General features: G+C 34.0%; 2 protein-coding genes across 2 annotated transcripts in view; one reads left to right on the forward strand and one right to left on the reverse strand.

Moving 5' to 3' along the window:
• The window catches only part of LOC126975546 (uncharacterized), a 57,238-nt gene extending 49,806 nt beyond the window's left edge, over positions 1-7,432 (reverse strand). Inside the window, exon 1 of the mRNA XM_050823475.1 lies at positions 7,250-7,432. The gene's annotated coding sequence lies outside the window, so the exon portion shown is untranslated. The remainder of the gene's footprint in view (positions 1-7,249) is intronic.
• A 5,215-nt stretch (positions 7,433-12,647) lies between these two features.
• LOC126975582 (uncharacterized) lies at positions 12,648-18,165 on the forward strand. Its single transcript, XM_050823531.1, has 2 exons — positions 12,648-13,077; positions 16,358-18,165. The coding sequence occupies exons 1-2, from the start codon at positions 12,864-12,866 to the stop codon at positions 16,912-16,914; spliced, it is 771 nt and encodes a 256-aa protein (XP_050679488.1). The 5' UTR covers positions 12,648-12,863; the 3' UTR covers positions 16,915-18,165.
• Positions 18,166-20,105: the final 1,940 nt, after the last annotated feature.

A 20,105-nucleotide genomic window follows, 5' to 3' on the forward strand; every position in this document is an offset into this window, starting at 1 on the left:
TGCCTTTAGATATTATAAACTGCATTTACAACTTGTTTCTGCTCAATCTTCATGTCCATACTCCATATCAAACGTGCTGCGATGACGTCAATCAGTTATTTCGCGTTTTTCCAAGAGGTTTAACCCCATAATACAAGTAACACGAAACATCGTATAGAATGCCGCGTGACTAAACGTTCGCCCGAAGAAAATCAATAGCGACTTACATCTAGCAAACAATACATACATTACATCGTTATATTACACTTTTATGTAAAACCAGAAAATTGTGGAAATTTCTTATTTATTTATTCATATCAGGAGGACTGACTGCCATAATACTGAGTTATACGTTAATGTTAATAAGTAAAGGCCATTTATGACCATCCACAAGTAAAATATCAAATAAAAAATTACTGTTTCAGTCTGAAGGGCGCCGTAGCTAGTGAAATTACTGGGCAAATGAGACTTAACATCTTATGTCTCAAGGTGTCGAGCGCAGTTGGACATCCTGAGCGGCACTGCATTGTAATGAGCAGGGCGTAACAATTACCATCAGCTGAACGTCCTGCTCGTCTTGTCCTTTATTTTCATAAAAAAAAATAACTATAATTACAACGCTCCACACTTAAGTCTATGTATAACATTTGCGAGATTTAAAACTTATAAACTAGATAAGATATGCAATACAATCATATTTAGGATCTAGCCCTAAGTTACTACAATTAGCCAAAATTCTTTTAGCACGTCAGAGCAGGACGGTTCAATATTATCCAAGTGCTTTAATTTATTTTATTTATTAAAAAACCACAGCTATTTCAACCGATCCTTTTCCTATTAAATCAGCTCTTTATACATATACTGTAATCAGCTAAATTAAAATAAAAAATCTCTCCACTTTGACGTTGGCCGAATCGTCGATATTCAGTCGACGGAGCCAGTTAATATAAAAAAAAAAAATTGGAACGGCTTAAAGGCATTGACTATTTGACGTTTGAGTATGTTTGTTGCATCATTTTACATATTATATTGTAATTGAAATTCTTGACTCGATTCTTGAAATGAAATTCTTGATTGACTTCTACTCAAACTTCCAGACTTTAGCTCAACCCTTTACGAAGTAGCGGTAGATTCAATATGAAAAATATTTTTTGACATTCATAAGTGTCATTTCCGTGACCTACATGAATAAAGTGATTTTGATTTGATTTGATTTTGATTTAAACGGGACACTGAGAAGGTTTCTTTTTCGAGATGCTGGTATGGTACATATAAGCTAACTTTGGAAAGGAGGTATCGACAATTGATTTTAGATTGAGCTATCAACATCAATAATGAGACGTCAGCGATTTTCTGTTGTTCCACAAAAAAAAAAGCACAGGAAATATTTATTAGTGTAGGGACTTCTTTCTCCGTCGCACCTCTATCTTCAAGGTCAATATTTATTTAGTAGCCATGGCCTAGTATTTTTATCTTAGCATATAACAAAAACCATATACCTATTGAATATTTTTAACGACCACTTGTTGTGCGTTTCATAAACCGCCAGTTCCTTTGCATAGAAATTACAACGGCGCCTATTTCTGCCGTGAGGCAGGTAGTGAAAATACTGGGAATGGAAATAAATGAGACTTAACCTTATGTCTCAAGATGACGAGCACAATTGTTTTGCGGCTCAGAATTTTTTGGGTTTGTCAAGGTGTAATGGGCAGGGCGTATCAATTTATTCCCATATTTCTTATCTCAGTCCTTTATTTCCATTAAAGTCCAAAAAGTACGTACATTTCTTTCATTTTTGTGTGTCATCTGCATGTATGTCCAGGCAAAACGCAATAAGTACTAAATTGTTTGCAAATTTTGCATCATAATTAACAGCAGATCGGTTATTTGTATTAGTCTTTGCATTTTTTCTGTTTTACAGTGTTTACGGAGACGACGTCGCGGGCAGCAGCTAGTCAAACTATATAATAACAAGTCTCAACACTGACTCAGAAGATATCATGTCTCCCGCCACGACTTTCTGTTTATCCGTTATTTTTAACGAAATTTGTTTTAATATGAATTTCATTGTTATATAATACTAGCTGATGCCAGCGACTGCGTCCGCGTAGATTAGTTTTTATAAATAATGAGCAAGTTTGGAATTGAAGATTATCTCATGTCCTATTCCAGTTCCGGTTCCTGTTTTCGCTCCCGTTCTCAACATATTATATGAATCTTATTTTGAGGAAGATGCTATGGCAAACTAAACCTACTGTTGATATAGTTAAAGCTCATCGCTCATTTCAGTTTTTCACAAATCCCTGTACTAAATTTCATAAAAATCAGTTGAGTAGCTCCGGCGTAAAAGCGTAAATGGCAAACTTACATTCACACGTATAATATAGGTAAGTAGGGATGAGTAATTCTGCGTTATAAAAATATATAGGTATTTCTGTTTAATAAAGTGTAGATACCCTTTCAATTTATACCACGATGCAACAGCGAAAGCGTATCATTTATCTTATAAGAATAGCGACCGGAATTTGCGACCGACAGTTTTGCGATGGACTACCAGCGGGATTCTCACACCTGACCTGTTTTTACTCTAATGCCTTCTCTCCACTATCGGCGATGATCGTTACTTGTATGATCGTCTGTCATCGGCAAGTTAATCGTTGATCATCGTATAAGGCTCCACGCGATCGTCCATAATCATTTATTGAGCGGCAGTCCTTCAAGGTGGACATAATGGATTTCATGATTTACTAATATTAGTAATAATATCGGTGAGCGGTTATAAACCTCATAGTAACGATAAATATCTGACTACCTATATACCTAGGTAACACTGAAAATGTTTATAAAATAAAAAACGGCTTAATGTAGAAAGTTGCCAATACTTTTATTGTTTTTCGAAGTAATCTCTGTTCCTCTCTACACATCGTCGCATTCGATGGAACCACTGAAAAAAGCAGTGGGCCCATTCCTCCTTAGGGGTCTTCTATGGTATTTTCGTACGCTTTCACCGCATCTTCAGGGCTCGTAAAGCGAATACCAAGAGTTTTTTCTTTAGTTCTTGGGAATAAATAAAAGTCGCACGGCGCCAAGTCAGGACTGTATGGCGGATGACTCATTATCTCGACACCTGCCATAGTCAAATATCCAACAGTCCGTTTAGCGGAGTGCGCTAAAGCACTGTCGTGGTGAAGGAGGATGCTGCTTCGAGGGCGCTTTTGTCGAATTTTTTCCAAGACAACAGGCAAACAGCGATTGACATACCAGATACACACAGTGACTGTCCTTCCATCGTCTAGCACAACTGTCGCGAAATGACCTTTCCGACCAAAGAATGAGGCAATCATCTTTTTTCCGTGACTTCTTCCTTTCTTTACCTTAGTTGGCCGATCCTCGAAAGGAAACACCCACTTAGCTGATTGTCTTTTGGTTTCGGGTTCATAGCAATATATCCAGCTTTCATCACCTGTGACGATGTCAAATACAACATTTGAGTAACTGCCGTTGAACTTATCTAACATTTGGGGACACCAGTCCATGCGAAGGTGTTTCTGGTCGTCGGTTAAAGTATGGGGAATCCATCGGGTACAAAGCTTCCTGACGCCTAAATGTTCGTGGAATATTTTTTGAACTTAACTCATACCAATGCCTAGGCTTGCCCATATTCGCTGATAGGTCACTCTCTTATCTTCCTCTATCATGCGTCGCACAACACTGATGTTATCTTCAGTAGTCGCCGTTAAAGGACGTCCGTCACGCGGATCATCATTGAGATTGCTACGTCCACACTTAAACTCGTTAAACCAATTGTAATAATGACCGAGATGGGACTTCATTAAGATAAATATAATATAAGTTAATCGCAGCCTATCATAGCTTTGTTGTTGGGTAAGCCCACAGCGAAAGTCATAATAAATCATTGACCGAAAATTTTCTCGCCATAGGTTCATTTTTACGTGTAACAAGAGTTTTGGACTTGCCGCCAATTCACAAAAACAAATGAAAAATGAATGCAATATACTACATTATGTTACCAAAGCGTTCTTAAATTGAAATTCAAAAAAAGTTTTCATTAGCAATGTTTATACCTGGCCAGTTCTAAACATTTTCAGAATCACCCACGTACCTACCTTATCTTTATATATATATTTATATTTTATGATAAAGTTCTATGAATTCAAATGTTTCTTCATTTGGCCACCCAGTAGTCATTGTATCGTACTCGCGCTATGTAGGTAAAACGAACACATAACAACACCGCGACGACCGCGACGGAAGGCGAAGTACGTACGGATAGTGATGTCCAGTGTCCTCCAGTGAATGAATGACCGGTAATCGTGTGGGCACACGCACGCAAAAAAACGCGAATTCCCTTTGATGCGTGGCCGAAAAATCGACATGTTACCGATCGCCGCGATCACCATGACTTTTATAGACGATAATCTTGGACTAGAAGCGAATGAGCCCTCCAAACGATCGTGCTCGTGTGTAATCGCCTTTAATCGCCGATTTTGAAGAGGCGCCATAAGCTTAAGGTTTAACAGGCTAGTTTTATGCACAAGCCTTTGATAATAGAAGCGTAGACTTATCTTTATTGTATACAAGAGCGAGTAAAAAACCCAGTCAGAATTCGATTCGATCTCGAAAATGAAAGGGTATAAGTTATACAAGTTTTTGTATTTTGTTTCTTGTAAATGGTTTCATAAAATAAGCAAAGAGATTTTATTACCTAACAACTTACTTATACTATTATAAATATTGCTTTATTACAAACAGGTCCAACAGATGCAATCAAGCAAAAAACACCTAAAATATAACATGGTTAATTTTTAGTTTAGTTTTTGCCGAGGCAGAAGAAATAAATACATTTGGCCTGTGCTTCTCCGAGGTGTGAAGATGAAGATGAAGGTGTAACAGGCCCAAGTCATATGACGACAGCACAAACACGCCAGAATCGCTTGGTTTAAATACCACACTCACACCATTTTTATCGAAGATAAAATGAGCGTACGCCCCCTGATTTTAGGGAACAACCGCCGCCAAAACGTTCCAGCAACACCAGAAGAATTACAGCAGCGTTGTCGGCCTTTTATGAGGTACTCTCGCTTACAATAATTTCTATTCCAACATATCTTATTTTACAGTACGGAAACTATTAAGGTCGGTTAAGGTCAACAACAAAATGTTAATGGTAGACTTCATGTCACGTCTTCATCACACCATAAAATCGTTTGTACACGACTTTCGAAGGTTAAGTCAAAAGTAATAAACACTCAAGTTACGGATTAAGTTTACAACCTTATTAGTTACTAGCTTACTGTCGCGATTTTGTCTGCATGGCGAATTGGGTCCGAAAAAAAAAAGAGAACGCTGGAAAAAACTGTGTTCATAGATACCTAAAGAGTATCTATCAAGTTTTAAGTTAATAGACACGTTGGGCACTCTGAGGAATAAACACTGGACTGTCATTACAAGCAAAAGGGATAGCCTTTATTATTTATACAAAGTACCTACAGCTAAAAATTTTCCAATCACCGCTCTATGTAAATACTCAAATCTCTTTGGCGGGAAGCTTTTGAAATTTGGCATATTTAAAAAATTTAATCAATCTTAGATTTTTGATTGGATTCTGCTGTGCTCCAACAAGATACCGTAGGCGTAATCACAAAGTGCGGCAACTAATACTACGCCCAAGTGGCCGAGCCAGTCTCGAACAGTGTGTGACGCTGACGTGCCACATGTTCTGTTAAACTTTGCTAACTAACTAAACTATAATGCTGGTTTGCGTAGAAAAGCTTTATAAAAATAATACTACAAGAAATAGAAAGACACTGGGATCACGTATCATCAGTATTTTGTATTTTATTAATTTCAATGTAAAATAACACGAAGCGTATGTTACAAAATTTGAAAGATGCCATTGAGTGTCAAGATGCCAGGCACACATGGATCTTTATACATAACCAATACACACTTCAATATAAAGTTGCCGTAATAAAAAACCATTGTTCTTAGGTAGTACGGTATCTAGTTGGAGCGCAGCGGAGACCAATCCTTAATCTAAGGAATCAAAATTATTCGGTTTTTTTTGTCATCATTGACCTTCAGTTTTAATATGATAACTATTAGATACATATTGCAAGAATTTTTGTAATTATGCATGAAAACTCATAAAAGTTATGTTAAAAATCAAATTATTTTATTGATCTTCTTATTATATAAGTTGTGTTAATAATGTTCTTAATATAATAAATGAATAAAACTACTATATTAGGATGTTGATAAAATGGTTAGTTAACAAAACAACAACTGTTTTTAATTATCCCTTCTAACAGAAGGGATAATTTAAAAAAAAAGGCAGAAATTTTGTTATATTTTATTAACTTCAGTATTCATTTATTTTTATTCAAAAACTCTGAACGGCACTACAATTGCGCTCGGCACCTTGAGACATAAGATCTTAAGTCTCATTTGCCCAGTAATTTCAATAGCTACGGCGCCCTTCAGACCGAAACACAATAATGGTTACACATTACTGCTTCAGAGCAGAAATACGCGCCATTGCAGTACCCATAATCTAGCCGGCATCCTGTGCAAAGGAGCATCCAACTGTTTAACTACTACTTAAATTGAAAGTTCCTTCATAAGTTTACAAGCATGATTTTCGTGATATTACCTAGTAGCATATTATAATATACAAATAATAAAAGGACAAACAAAGGTCATCTGATGGCGGGTGATCACCTACTGCCCATACATTCTTCCGTTACAGGAGCGATTTAGCTATATTTAAGTTCTTGCAAGGAAGAAACTCATAACAAAAAATGGTTGAACGTGGAAAAAAGTAGTATAAAAACAGAAGAAAAAGTTAGAGCATTCAAATTTGTCTCGTGTTTGTACCCTAAGGCGAGAACGTAAAAAAATTACATTCCCAAATTATATTTTGATCGATAGATCCGTAAACGACTGTGATACCAAGTCGTTTACGGTTTTATGCATGCAGTGAGGGGTTACAACCCCAGATCCAATCAATATTTTTAACTAGTAATTGAAGTATTCTTCATATTTTAATTATTTATTCTTGTTCATGATGATTGAATTTCAAAATTCATGATATTATTCTTCTTACAGGCTTCTATAAAACAGAGCAGCAAATAATTTCTTAAATTTAAGTAACCGATACACACTTAGCCGTATTTACCTATAAATTATACTGCATGTTTATAAGTACTACTTAAACCAACTATAAAAATGACCAATATAACAAACTTACCTCAATAAAGTCACCTGACCTTGACCGAACTACTTTCTGAATGTGCAAATCAATAAACAAATTTCGGCGCATCCCGGGGGGGACTTCAGCACCGTTTTGAGGGTTACTGCAGATTGCAGGTACGCTCTATTCAGTTCAGCCCTTGGGGGCTCTAACTGACGCGCGGACGACTGCTTCGAAGCAGCTTTCTTGGTTTACTGAACCAAATATAGTTTGCAACTATAAGTGCGGTAAGTCTGAGAGATGCTGAACAATATTATATACATATAGAATACACACAAATGAATATTAATAACATTTGTATTAAACCTCTAAGGTAATAAATAATAAAGATTATATTATTATATACTAAACATTTTTATTACAGGTTTACTATGGCTATATACATGTATATTTATTACATACTTGGGTTTTTATAGTTTTACTACTATATGTATTTCTTTTCCAATTGTCTAGCAGGTGAACTGATGCTGAGTGATCACCGTTAAGAGACAGTGACAAGACAATTGCCCGTTTATGTATCCATATCATATCAGGAAAAATAGCGAAGAATATTCGGTGTAAGTTAAACAAATATCATAATAATTATTTGATTCAATTACTTATTATTCAAGAACCACATTGTTGCAGGAAGCCACAATTTCAAATAGCACGGATTATTTTTTTATTTTATTTATTTTTATTAATATTGCGTTTACGACGAGTACTGTGTTTCTCAATTATTTTGGACAGGAATTCATATAACATGTGATTCGAAATCTTGTACTAGAAAAAGATAAATTAATTTAAAGGACGCAATCACTATTTTTGTTGTTTTATTTCTTTAGATGACAAAGTTCAGTGCTAAAAGTTAAGAGGTCATTTTCTTCTGTAATGGATAAATAAATAAAAACTTATTTACGTAATATCTTTACAAATTTTATGAATCACGACCTATGAGCAATCTGTAGTACTGTATTAGTATCTTATTACCATTATTAAAAAGGGGCTGGATTTATAAGTATTCCCAGCTGTAGGACGAAGTTACTTGCAATTGTTCAATATTTTCGCTGATAGTTTTGATGTCATATTATTGTCTTAAACAAATTATAAGTTGTAAAATAGACACTGGTTTTTTATATAAGAAAAGTTTTAGTTGACAAGAAAATGTTAATTAAAAGTCGTGACATTTTCATACGTGTTTATTTAAAGCCGGACTTTGACCGGACCGGACCGGTGTTTGACGACTAAGTCTATATATTATTATAAAATGTTTAATTCGTGCAAGACGTCAAATTTGTAAAATATTAAAAAAAATACTTTGTGACTGGCATGGTGTTTCTTTTCAGACATCTTAATTTTTACAGTTAAAGTAAAAATTAAGATGTCTGAAACATATTCACATTTTTTTTATAATTTAGAGTTATACGTTTCATGTAACTACGCTTCCGATGTATGACAAGAAATAAATAAACATGAATAATATTAAAATTGTTTGGCATCTCTTAGACTAGACGCGGTCAAGTTGATCTCTCAAGTCGGCCTCGCGGGGGACCTTGCGGAAGAAAATCCTCTCTCTGAACGTAAACAATAACCGAATAAGTTAAACTCCATTTGCTAATTGACAATCGAATACCGATGCATCTCCATAAATTAACATTTTAATTAGGTTCGACTTTTTGAGTTAAATAAACATCCTTTTATTTCAACGTTTCGTTGACATTTTACAATCAACAAGTCATGGGCGCCAAATTGCTGAATAAAATAAGAAAGAAGAAAGAAAAAAAAAATGTTTAATGTGCTTTTAAAATACTTTTTTATATAGTTAATTTTTTAAATTCAATTTTCGTTAAACACGCGGATTAATATTTAATTAAGTATGTCATATCATCCTAATAAAATACTAACTTTTTAGAGTTAATGATATAAATCCATTAATACCGGAATACTTACTGACCTAGTTAGTGTGAGTTTGGTAAATTATCAGATTTTTAATAGATAATGTGATATATATTGTTATTCAATTTGAGAATATCCCAAAATAAAATTGAAGAAAAAACAACCGACGTCAAAGAAAATATTCCAAGACTATATAATAATATTCACGGACGAGAAAAAAGGTCTCCGCGCTGTGATATTAACAAGTGAAGCATCTTTATGCTAGAGTGTGTGCGGTTACGGTGGATACCAGTTACACAATTTTTTCTCCCCCTTAAATAATCATATATGGCCACAAATACTTTTATAATATTGTTTTTACACTTTTACACAACGCACGACGGCATTTTAAAATATTTTATTGCGACGCAAACTGATCAGTCACAGACGATGACAATTCTCATAATGGCCTGTAGTAGTGTAAGTGTGTGCGTGGGGCTATGTATTTACACGTTTACCGGCCTATTTTGGTGCTTCACTGTTATGTAAGGTGACACGGAGTCCTACTTTTTTTTACTCGTCCGTGAATAACATGCAAAAAAATAATTGCGTATACTTCTACAACTTAATAATCAACTTATTCTTAGAGTTCTCCTAAGTAAAATGAAATCAAAAATGTTAGGCTATCTAAAAATCGATCAAATTAATACGACGAAATAATGTTGTTGCAATTATTGTTATTTTTTGAAATCTGTTGTTTTTTTGTAATTTTATTTTTTTATATTTAGTGAGTATTAAGTATACTAAATAATTTGTCTGAATGTATTGTGTAGACCTACTAAACGTGCTGCTCATAGGAGACAGCGCCGTTTAAATGACAAAAACGAAGTCAGGGAGGAACGCCTATCTAAACAGAGGAAATCTACCTCGAGGAAATTTTCAAAGGAGACTTGCTCTTAGCGCAAAAATAGATAGAACGCTTGCCTCATATTGCAGTGCAGTTGCAGACATAAATTCTGACACAGATTCCCTCATTCCCATTATACAGTTCCATTGATCATCATATGGATCAACAATAGATCGAGTAACAATAACTACGTTACGGTAAGTGTCTTAAATATCTTGATAGTATATCAAGGATTCGTTAATTTGCCTCTAAGAGTTCCTTTACTTTGTCATGAATCCCATTGTCAGAATCTAACCAAACTCTAATTTAACCAAAATCATCAAACTATCTTTGAAGTACAAATGTGCCTCCCCATAAAAAAAATAATCGAAAGCGGTTTACGTGATATTGAGTTATTCGCCCATTTGTCGCGCACATACTTAAATAATTAATATAGATTTAAGACTTATACCCATGGTTTTCTCATGGACCACACGGGAAGCACCACCTTTCGAATTAAAAAAGAATTATCATTATCGGATCACCCAGTCGAAAGTTCAGAGGTAACAAACATAAAAAATTCTAATTGAGAACCTCCTTCTTTTTTGAAGTCGGTTAATAATATACCTAAATAAGATTTCACCCGCATATAATATAACTTTTTGTCATAAAGTACCTATTGTGTTAAGGCATTTTTTGAATATTGTCTTTTACTTGTTTTATACTTTAAGAACACTTTTGCCGTTCCGGTATCAGACTGCGATATCATTGATTTTAAATATCAGTGTGTCATTCTGCATTTAAAAGGAAAGTAGGTAATAAGAATTTTGTAAACTTCAAAAATATCCATAATTTACAAATGAGGATTAAAAAACATCTTCCGTTTTATCTTAATTTTGTGTTATTGGAAATGTAGGTAAGTTAAATAGTTAAGTAAGAACGATATTTTTTCATCCTTTATTATGAAATAGATGAGAGCAATACAGCCTTAAAATAGATGAAGATCTTTTAATAAATACGTATGAAGACTATCAGTATCACCATAGTTTAGGGATGTATACTTATGTGTATCACTAATATCTAAAAACAGCCAAACCTACACATCAGATATGTTTATTAATTATACACCTAAATCTCTAAATTTAAATAAAACACTTTTTAAAGCATTACAACACGTTTATTGTAACTGTTTATTACATTAAATTTTGCGTAAAAGTAAAATTTTTTTATTTAAATTAACCCGACGTTTCGTGACCTTTCCAGATCTCGTTTCAGCCTGCGTTTTAATCCTTAAAAAAGTGTTTTATTTAAATGTGTAACACTCGTGTTAATCAAAGAAAATGCTATGTACAACTCTAAAGACAAAATAATTCGCACTTTCCAAGCTATGGCTTCTGGTTTTCAACAAAGTTTTATTGTTTTTTACATATATTTTTTTTATATAATTTGTTTATTTAAGACTTTTAGTCTTAAATAAACAACCACCCTTTGTCCTTATTATTTAATTTAATATTTATATTTTAAAAAGCTAGTACAAGTAAAAATAATTAGGATATCATCCCCACCATCTGGATATGCGGCAGTCCTTACAGTGCTGTTTTCAAGGAGATTTATTCCACGTCCTACAAGGCTGTGGAATGAGCTTCCTTGTCCGGTGTATCCGGGACGATACGTCATGGGTACCTTCAAGAAAGCGCGTACGCTTTCCTGAATTTTCCTATGATTCATCTGGTGTTACAAGAGAATGTAGGCGGCGGTAATCACACCAGGTACGCTCAATTGACCGCTTTTTCCATAAAAAAACTTCAATAATAAAATTTTTCTCTAATTTTGGCAGATGATCACAATTTTAGGTATGATGCGTCTTAGTACGATTAGCCTTCTTTTAAGGCCGGCAACGTTCCTATGATTCCTCTGGTGTTGCAAGTGAACGTTGACGGCGGTGATCACTTAACACGAGGACCCGTACGCTCGTTTGTCCTCCTGTACCATAAAAAAATTAAATAAGAGTCTTTAAAGTTTTGGTTTATTGTATAGAGATTTTAGTTTTTGTTTTGAAATAAACAATAACTTAAACCTAATATCATCTAATAGTGCCTTAACTTTTAATTTATCATCCAAAGTAATTAATTATTTTATTTTTTTAATTAGTAATTTAATAATTATTAACATGGATCATATCAGAAATACGATTTCATTCTATTTTATACTCCTTTCTTTAGTTTAGATTTCACAATGGCCCTTAAAAGTAAATTAAAATATTTTTTTATGATGTACAGAAGCAAAAAGCAGCGGTAAAAGACTTTAATTTTCACTTTTCAAGATAGTACATATATATATGTATATAGTAGATAGATAGTATATATGTATAGACATTTAAAGGTTATTTAATGATAATGATAATTAAATAATATTATGCGAGACCAAACACCGACCGTGTAAAGCTAAACCACAGCTAAACAAAAGAATAAAATATAATAGTAGGTACTACAGTCTGCAGCTAAACTTAGTAGTGGCTTGTAGCTGAGGAGTTGAGGAATTGAGAATTGAGGACAACTCACACGAGACACGAATCAACACGATAACCCCTCCCCCGCCCTTTCCGGCCGCATCGGACCGCGTCGCGTCGTTTCGTATCGGCAGTAGCCGCTAACCTTGATAGCGGACGGATATCACTCGCACTAGAACGCGTTAATTCTGTTATAAATACCTTTGTTCTGTGTTTATTTAATGAATATGTGTGTACTACAAGTAAATAGAGTTCGATTTTAAGTATTCTATACGCCATTTATGTAAACATCGCATCAGTTCTGTGAATGTAATCGAGTATGCAGTGAAATCGTATTTGTTCGGCTGTTTTCGTTCGCGCGGATGAAAGTAATAATGTTGCGGTCTAAAGTTAAGATATTAGAGGAGATACACCCTTTGGATGTGATAAAGGAGGTAGAGAAATGGCCAGTATTGTACGTGAAGGATTGTCCAGAACGAATGAACCATCATTTTAAAAATAAAATATGGAATGAAATTGGCAAGGCGCTGTTACCGGAGTGGGAGCAGTACAGCGATAGTGAAAAGAACGTAAAAGGTTTGTATCTTCTGGTTGATCCAGAGTCATCAAAAAACGGCCAAGTGCGAGTCGGACTGGCACATGGTTCCATACCATCGTGTAACTTTTATAATGGTTATTATTATTCTTTCTAAATCAGGCCGCTATCATAGTTTTAATAATTTGTAGTCATACAGGCAGACGGGCAGTGAGTCTCTAGTTTGTTCGTGTCCTATATTTTCTGTCTTACGTACGTGTTAAACAAGTTCTTCGAATAGTGCCGTGGACTGGTTTTAATAATTGTTTTTTTAACTGGGTAGAATATAATATATATTATGTAAACTAATAAATATAAAATAATGGCTTAAAATAAACAAAAGAACACCACGGTATACTGTATAAGTACCGTGATATATATTCGATTATTTTTTGCCCTAAATATACTTAATAATTTTCTTGATGAAACTTCAGAAAATATACCTAGTATATCGTTTTACAAAGGAAAACTAATTATTCACTTAATACAAAAATTATACTTATAATAAATGTCAAAATTATTTATTTTACTATTTACATAATACTCCGGAAAAATTGAGGTTATCTTTTTCTATCTTGCTGTATCTCCGTCAGAGATGTTATTCTCACTCGCACTTCAATGTTGGTATATACACTAGTATATTATGAGTCTATCGCACCACCGCCAATGCGCTCCTTTAAATCTGTGGTGTGGTGCTAAAAGGGCCTATATAATTTTTTTCTCTTAATAGTGACTTAAAATAAATAATTATATTTATTACAACTGAATTATATTTATTACTCTGAGAGCTTTATTCTATCTCATGAAGCAAATAGATAATTCCATTTTTTCTAGTGTTATAAAAATTAAAGTCATTAACGGCCGGTTGACTTTACTGTCCCAATAAACTTATCGACGGTAACTCACCTTATCCGTACACGCTGTCTGTCACTGTACCGACACAGCTTACCAGCGATAGAAGTTTGTATGGAAATTTCAATTCACACGTCCCAATATAAGGCGATAAGAATGACTTATCGGGTATATTGGGACAGCTTCAGATTATTGACAGCTAATTACTGACAGTAGAAGGTAGTAATTTATCTCTATCTGTAGATAGTATATTAGGAACGGCCGTAAGAGATTGATATTGGTCCTTTTAGCACCAACCCACAGAAATATGGTAAAAGTGACACTTCTCTTACACAAAAAAACTATACTTACCTATTTTTACACTCTTTTTATTAGCTTCACCTGTATGTATGTTTGTTTGTAACCGACTCATTTGGGCGCGATTCTGACCCACTTTAAACAGCCAGATTTCGTTCAAACTTCGTAGATATATCGAGGACCAATGACAATACATTAATTTGATAAAATTATTCCATTTTTCAATTTGCAAAGTAAGATTTTTGTTAATTAATATAATTTTTTCAGCTTTCGTCGATAAGGCAGGAATTGAGGTTTATTTTAAATTTCAACCATTATCTTCTCAACCAAAGCGTGTTTTTTTAAACTATTTTTTTTTACATTTAATAAATCATTTCAATACAATATTGTTATTTCTGGATGATATTATGAATATTTAGTCAAAAATTATCTTATATTTTTTATTTACTCATAAATACCACTAATTCATATTGTGTATGATTAATTTAACCATAATAAATTCACTTTATAGTTATATTATTCAACACATCTATTTAAAATGAACACTTCACTGAAATTCTTTGAACTAAGTTCTTAACTAAGGTAAGATTTTAATTGGCTTTAATATAATATCTTTACATTATTTAGTAATTACTACTGAAGTTTTTGTGTGTTTTTGTATGAAATTTATCTATTTCCATTTTTTCAGTATTACTTAATGTTCAATCGATCGGGAGTTTTAATGTTAGGAATATTATTATTAAACAATCCTACTAAACTACAAGCGCTGGAGAACGTCACAAACTATGGTCGATATTCGAAACATCCTACTAATATTATAAATGTTAAAGTTTGTATGTCTGGATGTATGTTTGTACCTCTTTAACGCAAAAACTACTGAATGGATTTTGATGAAACTTTATAATAATATAGCTTACACGCCAGAATATCTCATAGGCTATGATTTATAAAACTATAGTGTGAATTATTCAAAATATAAACTAAGTGTGAAGTAAGTAGAAAATAAATCTGCAATTTATATGGCAATACAACGTCAGTTAGTAATATCTTATATCTTTAAGCGAGCTATTCTTGTATATATATATATATATATATATAATCTGAATCTCGGAAACGGCTCCAACGATTTTAATGAAATTTAGTATACAGGTAGTTTCGGGGGCTAGAAATTGATCAAGCTAGGTTTCAATTTAAAAAAATGTAGTTTTATCCGTGTTTTAGTGAGAAACTGCTATCGCCACCATATGCAATACTATATTAGTTCAGATGGGACATTGGGTGATCCGGAAAACAGAAGACCCCGGTTCGAATCCAGATGTCCTATTAGTTTTTTTTTGTAACTTCATAAAAATCCGAGCAAGGCCCGGTCGTCCAGATATTAATATATTTAAAAGCGTAGTGGCGCAATAAGTAGAGCACTATCATCAAGGTGCACCGGTTCGGTTCTCATTCGCCACGTATCAATGTGTTTTTGGTTGTCTAATTCATAAGATACCTTTGTTCGACGCTTCATAAGTTCGGCAACGCTCCTGTAATTCCACTCGTGTTACAAGAGAGTTTTATTTTTATGAAAGTACGAGACGAGACGAGCAGTACGTTCAGCTGTAGTAATTGATACGCCTTGCGGATTACAATGCAGTGCCGCTCAGGATTCATGACAAATCCAATAATTTTGAGTGGTACTACAATTATTGCGTTCTACACCTTGAGACATACAATGTTAAGTCTTACTTGCTCAGTAGTTACACTAGCTACGTTGCCCTTCAGACTGAAACACAATAATGTTTACACATTACTGCTTCGCGGCAGAAATAGGCGCTGTTGTTGTTCCCATAATCTAAGGTGTGTCTCTCCTGTGCAAAGGAGTCTCCCACTGGTATGTGCCGCGGTGATCACATACCATCAGGTGATTCATTTGTCCTAATTTTCGATAAAAAAAATATTCTGAAGTTGATGGCTCTTACTTTAATCGAGCTCTTCAATATAAACATTTGGCGAATTGAAAGTTTAAAAATGACCACATCTCGTTTTAAATCAACAAAACCAATTTATCTTTCGCTATAAATTATAGTCGTCAATTTTCGAACTATATGATATGCATTTGATAACAATTACCTAAATATTTAATTTCAGTTACAGATCTAATGAAGAAATGGAGGAACCTTCGCGACACATTCCGAAGACACGTTGAGATAGAGAAGCAAAGAATGAATGGAAATGAAAATGTTAAACGTAAACGCTACGTTTATTTCAAACACATGATGTTCTTACTCCCTCACATAGCACAAGACACAGAATCCGATAACAGCTTGCAGCCGAAGTTAAACGAATACCTCCACAGCACCACATTGAAGAAGAAGAAAAAAGACATGAAACGGAGACTGCGCAAAGAGAAACTGCCACTCTTGATCGAGAAAAGAGCGAGCAACGAAAGCATAGACGAAGACAGGCATTTCTTAATGTCGCTGATACCTTCGTTCAAGAAGATGTCGGACGATGAGAAACTTACAGCTAAAGTGGAAATACTAAAGGTTATTCAGCAAGTTCGCAGTTCGGCGATAGAAGTGGTCACAGAAACTGTCGACTGTGGAAGCGCTTCTAGTAGTAATGTTAAGATGGAACTGATATCAGAAGATATAGCTGTGGATTCTGATTTGCAGGAAGGTAGCGAAGGGTCTGATGAATGTTAATGGCTTCAAATCGCTTGAGCCCCGAATTCACCAATTAGAACACTTTTAACTAATCTTACGCCTGTAAATGAGTTTATAGATTCAATTCGGATTTCACCAACATAGTTATAGGCTAGACGCGATTAAATGCTGACCGCCGAATTTTGGACGATCAGCAAAGCACTCTAGATCAGCAGCAGACGTGTAAAGAAAAGTGTGTTGTGTAATAATAAATAATGATTTGTGTTTAGTATGGTTTAAGCACTTTCAACATGCGGATGCCCTAGCGCACCATTAATGTAAAAATCAAATTTTCTAATGACCGTTTGTTTTGATGTATCAATATTGAAATGGCAGTTGATATTTTGTGAGTTTTGTTTCCTCTAATACGTCATTAGCAAATGAAATCAATATCTTAATAACTATTGTTGCTAACTGCGATTGCGCAGCAACACATTTTTGGGACAGACGTTGTTTTATTCATAATGTACTGTTTTTTTATGAATGTACCAATAATATTTGATATCATCAAGAATTATTTCGTAGAATATGCTCCCTGTTGTTTGAAATTGTTTTACATCAAACTGTCAAACCGTGCGTCAATAAATTCTCTCATAGACATTATGTCCATACAAAACAAATATTGGAAATAAAAATAATTATGGATCCCTAATTGAAATATAAACTATCCTATCTCTCAAGTTGGACTAAACTGCACTCCATGAATCATGAATCCCCATTAAATTCTTTTCATTGGTTTAGCAGTTCATTGGATTTTAATATATTAAATTATAGACACTGGATTTTAATATATTAAATTATATTGAATTATATCAATATATGACCTTTATATAACTTTTATTAGCAACTTCACTTACCAAAAAGTTATTTCGCATTTATTGTTTTCACACACAAAAAGGTCGAAGTTTCTATTGTGTGAACAAACACGAAAGTTTGTAAAACAGAACAGTATTATATGATGGTAGTCTTAATAACATTTCCTTTAGCGTTGCTAGTATTATAATTAAGTAAAATATATATATTTTAAATCTTTTGTTTGTATGTAGATTACCTACATAACTATTTATATAAAGTTGTTATAAATCATATTTTTTTTTTTTTCAAATTGTCTTTTCTGATACCTTTTGAATAGATTTCTAACTCTAAAAATTACCAAAAAACTAAATAATATCAACAGAATATGATTCAAGTATAACTTTTGCTTGTGGATTGCATTTTTGTAATGTCAAACTAACAGATGTTTATTAGAAAACCAATTACACGGTTGATATTTATACCATTATATTATGTTTATAAAAAATACAAATTAATAAAATTTTCGTCTGTTTATCTGTTTATTACTTACTCTTCAAAACAGCTGTTAACTCAAGAAGTAACTTGGCTTTTAATTAAAATTTATATATACCGTTAACTAAATAAATTAAAAGAGAAAGCAATAAAAGGCTAAGAAGGGTATTTTAAAAGGTTAGAGCCATGGTTATTATCTCTTTTGAAGCTTGAATGAATAAATTAGTGACGTAATAAACAGAAAAGAGTAAAGACATCAAACAATCTTGGTATATTCGTATAGTGTCGAGGGAGTGTTATTCCTGGCTTTTATGAACACAACGCGCCAATGAATGATAGACGGCAAGGTAAACTGGAATTCCTAAACGTAGGAAAAAGTAAAGAATGTCCGTTTGAGAAGGTTTATATTTGTTTATTATTTAACTTTTTAAGAGACAACCAGTTATTTACTAAGGAAAGTAAGAAATTGGCAACTATTGTTTAAAATTAGACCTCGAGTTTCCTTAAAGCAGTGAGTATCCAAACTATAACATTAAGTTACAATCGTTTTATTATGTTAACGAAGACATTAGCTATTGCTATCTAAAACACGTTTTATGGAATTTGTATTACAGTTGAACACATCTATTTCCTGAAAGTTCTCATTTTCATCATTACAAGTTCACAAATACATTTTGTTCATTACACTTTCTACTATGAGGAATTGAAAACAATGCTTTTTTCCTACATTGACGCTGACGACTACGAGGGACTCTAAGATTAATTTGATGGAGTAGTGAGGGGACGTCCTATTTATTATTTAAAGATCAATTTTCTAGAACATTCAATATAATGAAGTAGGTCTTTTGTTTGTACCTAAAAGGCCACTTATCATTCATTCCTATCACGTGACGCGCATGCTCATTTATCCTCCCCTGCTGTAGCAATCCGAATAATAGTAGTAGTAGTAGATAAAGTAGCTAGGGATTTGCGAGATGATAGATAAATATATTTGCCCAAGCTAAGTGGTCTTTGTGGCAGAAAATCACCAGGATTCTCTAAAGATTGATAAAGTCTTATGGGAGAAGAGCGAGTAAAGGTAGATTTGGAAGGCATAGATCAAGTCAAACACTCCCCGGATAAATGCGGAAGGTGACACAGAAGTTTCAAGAAGTTCTCTTCAAAATTTTGCTGTAATTACAAGCAGAGTCTGAAGCGCACAGCGAATTATCACCAATAAAAAAACTTAAGATAAAGGTAAGTAAAGATGGCCGTGATGCATATGACGTACATTACCTTCACACTCCTTGATTATAGTCATGAAAACAAAACTGGATTCGCTGTTGTGGATTTCAATAGAACTAGTTTGTGTTCCAAGATTCTTGGTACTTAACACGGAGTTGATTATAAATAGACAATATAGAATATATGAATACATATAGAATATCTATTGTATACAGAAAAATTAATAGTTTATATTTTTTAGAGACGGCAAACGGGCAAGGGGCTCACGGGATGGGGAGTGGTGTGGCAACCGCCCATGGACATCGTAACAACGGGTGTTAAGAGATATGTCGCCTCATCCCTGCCGGCCTTTAAGATGGGAGAATGCTCTATTTGAAGGCTAGGTAATAAAAGATATATATATAGACAGATAGATATACTCTATGCGAAGTTAAGGTAAGGTTCCCGTAAGTCATATTGGTTCGGGAAAACAGCAGCGGTAATTGATTCCACAAAGTGGCTGTGCGTGGCGAAAAATTTCTTACAAAACGGACGGTTGTAGAATTCCAGACATCAACGTATTTTGCAATTTGACGTAATGTCCGGTGGTGTAATTCGGCCGCTGGAACCAACCCGAATAGCTCCTAATTCGGTAGAAGATGTGCCCAGCACTGTCGGGGGAATGCTATCGAGCGCACTCG

The sequence above is a fragment of the Leptidea sinapis genome, chromosome 36 (assembly GCF_905404315.1).
Source record: "Leptidea sinapis chromosome 36, ilLepSina1.1, whole genome shotgun sequence".
In the NCBI taxonomy this organism is placed as follows: Eukaryota; Metazoa; Arthropoda; class Insecta; order Lepidoptera; family Pieridae; genus Leptidea; species Leptidea sinapis.

Coding starts and splice junctions, on each gene's coding strand:
- LOC126975582 (XM_050823531.1), top strand. CDS start 12,864: ATGAAAGTAATAATGTTGCGGTCTAAAGTTAAGATATTAGAGGAGATA. Junction 13,078..16,357: donor TAGTGAAAAGAACGTAAAAG/GTTTGTATCTTC, acceptor ATTTAATTTCAG/TTACAGATCTAATGAAGAAA.